Source organism: Rhincodon typus, chromosome 8 (genome assembly GCF_021869965.1).
Source record: "Rhincodon typus isolate 14 chromosome 8, sRhiTyp1.1, whole genome shotgun sequence".
NCBI lineage: Eukaryota > Metazoa > Chordata > Chondrichthyes > Orectolobiformes > Rhincodontidae > Rhincodon > Rhincodon typus.
This window is the reverse complement of record NC_063339.1, coordinates 12,573,220-12,584,655: the sequence shown is the minus strand read 5'-3', so window position 1 is coordinate 12,584,655 and position 11,436 is coordinate 12,573,220. Positions and strand designations below refer to the sequence as shown.

The window sequence follows — 11,436 nt, the reverse complement described above, 5'->3', positions numbered from 1 at the left end:
TCCCACACCCCACTCCCATTCCATCCCACACCCCACTCCCATTCCATTCCACACGCCTCTCCCATTCCATCACACACCCCATTCCATTCCATCTTACATCCCACTCCCATTCCAACCCACAAGCCGCTCCTACACTATCCCAGACCCATCTCCCATTCAATCCCACATCCCACTCCCATTCCACGCCAAATCCTATTCCCATTCCATCCCACAGCCCACTCCCATTCCATCCCAGATCCCATTCTCATACCACCACAGATGCCATTCCCATTCCACCCCACACCCTCTCCCATTCCACCCCAGAACCCATTCCCATTCCATCCGACCCCACTCCCACTCCATTCCAGTTCCTTCTCCCATTCTATTCCACACCCCACTCCCATTCCATCGCAGTTCCCTCTCCCATTCCATCCCACACCCCACTCCCATTCCATGCCACACTCCACTCCCCTTCCACCCCAAATCCCATTCCCATTCCATCACACACCCCTCCCATTCCATCCCACATCCCACTCCCATTCCACCCAGATCCCGTTCCCATTCCATCCCACATCTCACTCCCATTCCATCCCACACCCCACTCCCATTCCATCCCAGCACGCTCTCCCATTCCACCCCAAATCCCATTCCCGTTCCACCCCATAGCCCATCTCTTTCCATCCCACACCTCCACGCAATCCATCCCACATCTACTCCCATTCCCCTCCACATCCCACCCCCATTCTCCTCCAAATCCTATTCCCATTCCATCTCAAATTCCACTCTCATTCCATCCCACATCCCACTCCCATTCCAATGCACATCCCACTCCCATTCCACACCACATCCCAGTTCCATTCCACCCCACATCCCATTCCCACGCCAACCCACACCCCACTCCCATTCCCCTCCACATCCCACGCCCATTCTCCTCCATCCTACTTCCATTCCATCCCACATCCCTCTCCCATTCCACATCACGCCCCACTCCCATTCCATTCCAAATCGCACTCCCAGTCCATCCATACCCTACTTCTATTCCATCCCAGACTCCTCTCCCATTCTATCCCACACCCCCTCCCATTCCATCCCATTCAATCCACATCCTACCTCCATTCCACCCCACACCCACTCCCATTCCATTGCAGACTCCACTCCCATTCCATTCTACCTCCCATTCTTACTGCACCCCGCACCCCACTCGCACTCCATCACAAACCCCACTCTCATTCTATCCCAACCACCACTCCCGTTCCCCATTACCATATTTCCACTCTATACTCCACTCCCTTTCTACCACATCCATCTGCATTAGACCCGGCTCACCGCGCACCCCAGTCCATTATGTACTATATTATAACCCAACACCCTCCACCCCATTTGCAGTACAAGCTGTTCACTCTATGCCCAACCTGTATTACACCCTGCTCATTCTATACTCTACCCTCTGTCCTTGTCGTAGAGTTTTTACAGCACAGAAAGAGGCCCTTTGGCCCCCTCCCCTGTCCATCAAAAATCCATCTCTTCCATTCCTATCACAACTCTGTACCCCATCCACATTTGCCCTGCTCTTCCCATACTCACCCAAATTACAGGCCACCCCTACACAACAATATACCCCGACCTACACCCCACTTGCAATAGATCCCACCATCAGAAGCCCCACACGAAAGAATGGAGCCTTCACCTGTCTGACCCACTCCAACATTTCCTGTTCTTATTTCCAACATTCCAGAGTATTTTGTTTCTGATGTCGTTGACTCATTGCCAATTCTGGAAATCTCTGTACCACAGCCATAGTCTACCACATTGAATTAGTTGTTAACTAACTCAAGGGGGTGGGGATGGCGGTTAGCTCAGTTGGTTGGAGGCATGCCAACAGGGTGAGTTCAATTCCCAGCTAAGGTTACCATGAAAGACTCTCCTTCTCAACCTCTCCCCTCGCCTGAGGTGCGGTGACCCTCATATTAAACCAACACCAGTCATCTCTCCATAATGAGAGAGCCGCCCTATGGTCCAGTAGGACTTTGGTGACTTTAATTCTTTACTAAAGATTGTGATTTGATATTAAATATTTAAAGGAGGAATTTTTTTTTCCTTTATTCATTCACAGGCTGAAAGTATTGCTGGCCAGGCAGCATTTATTGCCCATCCCTAATTGCCCAGAGTCAACTGCATTGCTGTGGGTCTGGAGTCACATGGAGGCCAGACCAGGTAAGGATGGCAGCTCCCTTCACTAAAGAACATTAGTGAACCAGATGGGTTTTTCCCCCAACAATCGACAATATCATTATTAGACTCTTAATTCCAGATATTTATTGAGCTCAAATTCCACCATCTGCTGTGGCAGGATTTGAACCCTGGTCACCAGAACATTATCTGGATTAACAGCCCAGCGACAATACCACTAGGCCATCACCTTCCCCTAAATTGAAGTAGGCTGAATAGACTATGAATGTTTTTCCTGACGTCAGGGATTCGCATTTTAAATTTGAAGCTTTCTCTTGTCTTTATGCACCCTGACTGACCTCAGCACGTTTCCAACATTTTCTGTCACAGTTTCAGGGCAGCTGCCTATTCGGCCTTTACTCACCCTGTGTGTAAGAGCTGCATACAGCAGGAAACCTGCCTGCGTATGTACCACACCCTTTGGCTTCCCAGTGCTGCCTGATGTGTACAACAGGAACAACATGTCCTCACTCTCCATGGCAACTGGATCACAGGCTGCTTCTTCTTTCATCACTTCCTGGAAAACGAGCCATTCTTGAGTCATGCAATACATAAAAGTAATGGAGCAACAAAGATACCGTGATGAACCTATCTGAAACTTCTGACTTTCCCACACACACGCAGAAAAGGCCTTTTATTTTTGCGCCATCTTCATCAAGGGTTTTGGCCCACTCACTGGGCAAAAGATGGCTGCCGCCATCAGCAGAGGGGTGGGGGAGGCGGAGGGTGGACGGTAACACCATGTGGTCAGCCAATGCGTGTTTGCTTACGGAAGGAAGCCAGATGACAGAACGGCAGCTTGACCAAGAAAAAAGGTCAAACTGTCTGACTCTGTAAGTGATTAACAGTTATATCAGCATGAAAAATGGCAGAAGTAATGAAACACTCTGTGAGTCATTGTGGTCTAAGGTTGTGGGACTAATTGTTGGAATATAGTGTAGGCCGTCGTTTAGGGTTGATGCCTGAACCGGAACTTTTCGGCTCAGTTCTTTTCCAATGTGCAGAATCAATGACGGTGCAGGCTGAGTCCACTTTATAGATGCCAGATGCCCAATTGGACATTTAATTCTTTACACATTCATGTGCCTTACTCCAGGCCTCCATACTCTCCTGTCACTGGTGCCTGACTTAAACATTGCTCTGATGAAAACAGTCTGCTCCATGGATAGCAGCACATGCCAGAGGCCGACTCGAGTGAGAATGTGCTACATAGTTGGATTTACCATCTTTTTAGATGAATCATTATACCTAGTTCTTGCTCAACCTCTCGAGCAGATGTAAAGAGGGATGCTTCCAGACCAGCAATCCAGAGGCCTGAACCAATTCTCTGGAGGTAAGAGTTCAAATCCCACTATGGAATCTTATGAGAATCTCAATTCAATTCATTAATTAAATCTGGAATAAAATGGCAACAGTGAAAATATAGGTTTGCTGTTTAAAAAGGAGCAATAATGCTGTTCTGGTGGCTTGGTGATTAGCACTGCAGCCTCACAGTGCCAGGGTCCCTGGTTTAATTCCAGCATTGACCAGCTGTCTGTGTGGAGTTTGCATATTCTCCCTGTGTCTGTGTGGGTTTCCTCCAGGTGGTCTGGTTTTCTCCCACAGTTCAAAGATGTGCAGGTTGGGTGGATTAAATATGATAAATTGCTCCTGATGTTCTGGCTGGGTGGATTGGCCATGGGAAATGCAGGGTTACAGGAATAGGGTAAGGGATTGGGTCTGGGTGCTTGGCTGTTTGGAGGATCAGTACAGACTCAAAGGGCCAAATGGCCTCCTCTATCTGCCCTGTAGGGATTATATGATTCTACATCTTCAGGCCCTCCATGTAGCTGAGTAACCACAATAAGCTGAACGGCCTGCTTTTGCTCCTACGTCTTATGGACTCCAGAAGCACCATAACACTTTCCCTCCGAAATGACTTAGCAAGCCACTCAGCTATATCAGATCACTGGGGTAGGATCTACACCACATGCAGATCTTCAAGATGGTGGCTCACCACCAGCTCTTCAAAGCCTATCAATGTAGGCCGTGCCAGCAATGCTCATATCCCAGAAAGAAAGATTTTCTATTTCAGAGGAAAAAAAACGGAGAGGGGAGGGTTATTACTGTTATCCCTCGCCTAAACAACACATGACCATTATCACAATACACTGTACACAAACTGCTGCATTGTGATGTTGACTACACAGCCTAAGGGTGTGATTAGGTGTTTGGTACGTCTGAGGTTGTGAAGGGAAATGTGTAAATCTTTCATGATCTGTGACAAACAAATAGAAAGTGTAAGCAAGCTTTTTCATCCCAGCCACGTACCTCCTCCAGGGGGATATCAATATCCGACATCGGGACCTTGTTGTCTGTTCTCATGGCGACAAGCACCCGTTTGACAGAAGGACACTGCTTCACTGCTTGATCCACAGTTTTCTTCAACTCAACGACCCGTCCACCCCTCAGGGCCTGGTTGGCAGTGATCACAATCTCACACTGTGCTTTACAAATGAGAACATAGCCATTACAGGACCACGCAGTAAAAGTGGCTTATGGTTTATATGTCACTCCCATTTGTCAGGGCCATACGGCTTGAGGAGAAATCCCAAAGAAAGCCCATAGCAAAGATAGAAAGTGCTGGAGAAACTCAGCAGGTCAGGCAGCATCAACACAGAGACAGAATTAACGTTTCAAGCCCAGTGATCCTTGTTCGCTGTCAAATTCCAGACGCCCCACCACACTCTGGGTGAAAACGCTATTCCCCATGTTCCTTCTGAACCTTCTGCCAATCGCCTTAAATCTGTGTCTCCTGGTAATTGACCTCTCTACTGGTGCAAACAGGTCATTCCTGTCCACTTTATCCAAGCCTCTCATTATTTCCTCCACCTCACTTAAGTCACCTTACAGTCTTCTGAGGAAAACAACCCTAGTCTATCCAATCTTTCTTCACCGCCACAATTTTCAAGCCTAGCAACATTCTCATAAATCTCTTCTGTATTCTCTCCAGAACAATTATGTCCTCCCTGTAAAGCAAAGACCAGAACTAAAACGCTAGCTGTGACCTAGCCAGTGTCTCATATAGTCATCATTAGAGTCTCTCCAGCATTTTATTCAACATTTCACACAATGAAGGAAAATGTCCAATATTCCTTCCTTATCACCTTAACCACCTGCCCTGCCATCTTCCAGGAACTGTGGACATGGACTCCAAAGTCTCTCACTTCTTCTATCCCTCTTGATCACTTCCTTTGTTTAGTTTGCTCTTCGCAAATGCATATCCTTGCATTTCCCTAGACTGAATTCCATTTGCCACTTTCCTGCCCATTCAACCAAATCATTGATATCATCCTGCCATCCTGTAACAACAATGTGGCCAAGTTTTGTGTTATCTGCAGATTTCCCAATCAATTCCAAATCATTAATATATACCACAAAAAACAAGGGACCTAAGACTGATCCCTGTGGAATATCACTGGAAACCACTCTCCATTTGCAAAAACAGCCAACAGACCATTATCCTTTGTTTCCTGTCACTGAGCTAATTTTGGATCCAACTTGCCACATTCCCATTATCCCACGGGCTTTAACTTTTCTGGCAAGTCTACCATGTGAAACTTTGTCAAATGCCTTAGTAAAATCCATGGAAACAGCATCCACCACACTATCCTCATCCATCCTCCTTGTTACTTCCTCAAAAAAACACAATTAAGTTAGCAAGACACAACATTCCCTTATTGAAACCATACTGACTGCCCTTGATTAATCCATGCCTTGCTAAATGACAGTCAATTCTATTTCTCAATAATAATTTCAGACTGACCAGCCTATGGTTATTTGCCCTATCCCTTTCACCCTTTTTAATTATGTTTAACAGATTACCACTCCTCTGGTATCTCACGTGTACTTAGTGAGAATTGGAAAATGGCTGTCAGGCATAGGTTATTTCCTCCCTGGCTTCCTTTGACAGTCTGGGATACAATTCATTGGGCCAATGTGATTTATCCACCTTCAAGGTGGGCAGTTCCTCCCATATGTTCCTTCATATTTCGCTTATCTTACCTACAATTTCACACTCCTCTTTTGTAACTAGAATGTTTGCATCATCCGTCTCCTTTGTGAGGACAAAGGAATACGAATTTGGAATCCTGTCACATCTTAGAATCCCTACAGCGTGGAAGCCAGCCATTCGGCCCATCTAATCCATACCAACCCTCTGAAGAGTATCCCACCCAGACCCATCCCCCTACCCTACCCTTACAATCCTGCAATACTCAGGGCTAATTCCACCTAGCCTGCACATCCCCGGACGCTATGGAGCAGTTTCCCATGGCCAATCCACCTAACCTGCACATCTTTGGACTGTGGGAGGAAACCAGAGCACCCACACAGACACAGGGAGAATGTGCAAACTCCACACAGACAGTCGCCCAAGGCTGGGATCAAACCCAGGTCCCTGGTGCTGTGAGGCAGCAGTGCTAACCACTGAGCCACTGTGCTGCTCCATCTTTTGCCTCCATGCACAAGTTACCATGTATTTCTCTGATAGGACCAACCATTTTTTACAGTCATCCTGTCCTCTTAATGTACTGATAAAAGAGCTCTGGATTTTTCCTTAATTTTACCGGTCATTAATTATTTTGTACTTCCTCTTTGCTTCCCTATTTTCTTTTTACAATTCACCCTATAGCTCCTTAAATTAAACTCCATTGTGAAATCCATATTTAAGCAAGGATGTAAATACAGCTCAGAAGTCAACCACATTGCAGTGCGTCTGCAGTTGTACGTAGGCCAGACCAGGTAAGGATGGCGGATTTTCTTCCCTAAATTGGACATTAGTGAACCCTGTCTTCCTGTCCAGTTTTTTTTAATGGAATTCAAACTCTAATCATCTGCCATGAGGGAATTTGAACTCAGGTCCCTGGAATGTTACTTGGCTGTTGGAATTAATAGCATAATGACAATACCACTAGGCCATCACTTTCCATCAACAAACTGCGTGTGGAAATGACACTTCCTCCTGTGGGTGAGTACTGACTGTTTTATAATTAGAGGTCGCCCTTTTAGGTCAGACATGACATTTTTTTTCTCTGAGGGAATGGAGGGACTTTGGAACTCTGCCTCAGAAGACGGTGGAGGTCGGGGGGTTGGGGGGGGTGCGGTGGTCATTGAACACTTTTAAGGTGGAGGTAGATAGATTCTTATTAGGAAGGGGTATCAATTAATATCGGGGATAGTAAGGGATGTGGAACTCAAAACACAAACTGATCAACTGTAATTTTATTGAATGGCAGAACAGGCTCGAGGGGCTGAATGGTCTACTGATAATCCCATTGTGTATGTTTGTAAGTGTAGAAGAATAAAGAATAAAGATTTTTTTTCTGCCTATAAACCGACGTTTTCCCAGCTACCATCAGTTCTGAGGAAGGGTCACCGGACCCGAAACGTTAACTCTGATTTTTTCCTTCACAGATGTTGCCAGACCTGCTGAGCTTTTCCAGTAACTTCTGTTTTTGTTGTTGTAGTTGTTGTTGAAGAATAAAGGGACCTTGGAGCTGTCACATTTACCAAAGTGAAATACCACAGATGTTGGAACACTTCAGTAAAAACAGAAAATGCCAGCAATACTCAGCAGGGCAGTTGTTATCTGCAGAGAGGAACAGAGTTAACTTTTTTAGGTTAATGGCCTTTCCGGACACTAAGAGCTGCATCAACTCCTATTGAACATTGGGGCCCATGCATGTTCATTCGTCTCAGACTCAGAGTTGACAAGACTAACCATCTGAGACCGACCCTGCCTTTTCAACAGCTGAAAAAGTCAGAATTCTCTCTCATGTCCACTCCACGTGCATTTATAATCATCTGAAGATACCACGGCAACTTGTAGAAAATGTGCTAACACCGCAATTAAAAAACAAAATGCTGCGGATGCTGGAAGTCTGAAATAAAAACAGAAAGTGCTAGAGAAACTCAGCAGGTCTGGCAGCATCTGTGGAGACAGAAACAGAGTTAACGTTTTGGATCCAATGTGACTTTTTCCCAGAAAGATTCAAAACATTAACTCTGTTTCTCTCTCCACAGAGGCAACAGACCTGCTGAGTTTTAGTAGTTTTCCCTGTTTTTCATGTGCTAATTCTGTAGCTGTTTCCCAGTTATAACTTCCTACTTTGCAATCTGAGGCATTGGCAAAAAGTAGCAAAGTCATAGGCCCTAAAGAAAAACTGAAAGAACTGCGGATGCTATAAATCAGGAACAAAAACAAAGTTGCTGGAAAAGCTCAGCCGGTCTGGCAACATCTGTGAAAGAAAAAAGAGTTAACATTTCGGGTCAGGTGGCCCTTCCTCTGAAGAAGTTAACTCTTTTTTCCTTCACAGATGCTGCCAGACCTGCTGAGCTTTTCCAGCAACTTTGTTTTTGTATAGGCCCTAGAGAGTTATCTTTAAATAAAAGGCGGTGTTAAAAAACTTAAACCGACCAAACTTGTAAAGAAAGTGCGGAAAAGGAAGATAAATAAAACTGATGGTCTCTCACCATCTCGAATCCTATCAGCCAAAGCCTCTGCACTGAATCCTGCAAACACCACAGTGTGGATGGCTCCAATACGGGCACAGGCCAGCATCGATGCCACAGCGATTGGTGAGGCTGGCATGTAGATGACCACTCGATCTCCTTTGCGGACACCTTGCCTTTTCAGAGTATTGGCCAGACGACACGTCACCTCCAGGAGCTGCCTGAACAGACAGAATTAAGAAGTGAGTGACCTGTGAACTTCTCAACACCTTCCCGTGGACGCCCAGCGGGCCTTCCTGTAACCTGAGACCAATGATGTGATAATCTCCTGTCTGCCGTTCGTGTACAACAATTGCAATGGCTGAAATGACACAAGCCTTTCTCACTCCCTGGGGCGAAACTGAAGGTGACAAGATTGTCTGTGACTGCTTGGCAACTTCATTTGGACAAGTACGAAGGCATGAACTGAGTTGCTACAATCAATGGGTAGCACCCTCAGAGCAGAAATCAGAAAGGCTTGGTTTGAAAGCACAATCTGGTGACTAGACTGGCATTACAGTGCAGTACTCAGCGAGTGCTACATTGTTGGAGATATCATCACCCAGAAGAGAATGAACCAAGACCCAGATTGCTCTGTTAGAGTGGACGTATTGCTTTATTCAAAGCAGTCCTCCCCGTCATCCTGCGCACTATTCATCCGTCAACTAACATCACTAGGAAACACAACTTGCCTGGTTACTATCTCACCACTGTGGGAGCTTGCTGTATACAAACTGTTCTTCCTACAACAATGACTGCACTTCCAACGTGCTGCATGAGCTATAATGGTTATGAAAGATGCTGCAGAAATGCAAGCATCTTTCCTTGTGTTTTCTTTTTAAGATCATAAGAGACGGGAGCTGGATTAGGCCATTCAGCCCATCTGGAACTCAACATGCTCATGGCTGATTTTGGGCTTCAACTCTACATTTCCACCTACACTCACCCCCCAACACCCACACCCTCACCCCCGGATGCCTCAGTTCCCCAACAAACCAAAATTCTATTTGTTCCTAATATTAAATTTAATGAAGAGGAGGACACCATTACCCCTCTGGGATTGGGGTTGCCAATTCTGATTGGGCACTTTCCAGATATAATAGCATGGCAACAGTGGGCCTGGGATCGTTTGCACAGACTGATCTATTCCCAGGAGAAAAATCTTATCCGTTACAAAAAAAAAAGTCGGGATGGTCTCAGTAGCTTACTGGCCACAGTTTCAAAAGCCAGAACAACAGCACCCAGTAACGGAGAGGGCAGGAGCTGTAGAAACATGATCACTCAACCCACACTGGATTTATTTCATTCAAATGTCTTCAGGTTGCTGGAAGCAATGACAGAAAATGTGCTAACACCTCAATTAAAAAAAAATAAAATGCTGCAGATGCTGGAAGTCTGAAGTAAAAACAGAAAGTGCTGGAGAAACTCAGCCCGTCTAGTAGCATCTGTGGATAGAGAAACAGAGTTAATGTTTCGGATCCAATGTGACTTCTTCCCAGGAAGATTCAAAACATTAACTCTGTTTCTCTATCCACAGATGCTGCTAGACCTGCTAAGTTTTTTCAGCACTTTCTGTTTTTACTTTAGACTTCCAGCATCTGTGGCGAGAGAAACAGACTTAATGTTTCGGATCCAGTGTGACTTCTTCCCAGGAAGATTCAAAACATTAACTCTCCACAGATGCAACAGACCTGCTGAGTTTTTGTAGCTTTCCATCTTTTTTGTGTGTTAACCCTTACCTCACCGGACTAAAAACCTGCCAAAATCAACAGATTCTTTTTTAAAAAACAAACTTTATTCACGAGCTGTGGATGATCAAAGTACAGTCTGATATGCTGGAGAAACAGCAATACCTGGAGGGGGGAGGGAAGCTTGGCGATCTTAGTCTCTAATCGGGGAGGCGTTGACCTAATGGTATTATTGCTCGGCTGCTAATTACCAAGGTAATATCTTGGTGACCCGGGTTCAAATCCTGCCACAGCAGAGGGTGGAGTTTGAATTCAATAAATATCTGGCATTAAGAGTCTAATGAAGGAAGGGCTCTGAGGAAGGGTCACCAGACACAAAACATTTACTCTGTTTTTTCCTTCACAGATGCTGCCAGACCTGCTGAGCTTTTCCAGCAACTTCTGTTTTTGTTCCTGATTTACAGAATCCACAGGTCTTTTGGTTTTTATGAATCTAATGCTGATTGTTGAGGAAACAAACATACAGCATCTGGTTCACTAATGCCTTTCAGAGAAGGAAATGGTGGTCTAGCAATCTACATGTGACTCTAGACCCACAGCAATGTGGTTGACTCTTAACTGCCCTCTGGGCAATTAGGGATGGGCAATAAATGCTGACCCAGCCAGCGAGACCCTCATCCCGGGAATGAATTAAAAACAAATCTAAACACCTTTCTAATAAATCAAAACCTATTGCTCTGTAATTCTCAGCATTGGTTCATAGATTCAAAGTCGTAATTAGGTGAATAATCAGTTGGAAAGCTTAAGTTCAAAATTGCCACTTACATTCAGTTTTGAATCTCAGTGGTTTCCAGGGACAGCACCCAAAGACTGTGACTGTTGACACCACAAGCACTAAGGGCAAAAGCCTTGTCCATCTACATGTGCAGCGTGTGCTACCTGCAAGGGGGATGGCACAGAGGAGAAGAGATAAGAAAGTGTAGAGCTGGAGGAACACAGCTGGCCAGGC

At 45.5% G+C, this 11,436-nt stretch overlaps 1 protein-coding gene across 1 annotated transcript in view; it reads right to left on the bottom strand.

Annotated features, from left to right (window-relative positions):
- Positions 1-11,436, bottom strand: part of LOC109917622 (acetyl-coenzyme A synthetase 2-like, mitochondrial) — a 72,363-nt gene that overhangs the window by 49,703 nt on the left and 11,224 nt on the right. Inside the window, exons 3-5 of the mRNA XM_048600031.1 lie at positions 8,722-8,921; positions 4,519-4,694; positions 2,573-2,725 (exon numbers count right to left, since the gene is read on the bottom strand). Coding sequence (XP_048455988.1) covers positions 2,573-2,725; positions 4,519-4,694; positions 8,722-8,921 — 529 coding nt within the window. The remainder of the gene's footprint in view (positions 1-2,572; positions 2,726-4,518; positions 4,695-8,721; positions 8,922-11,436) is intronic.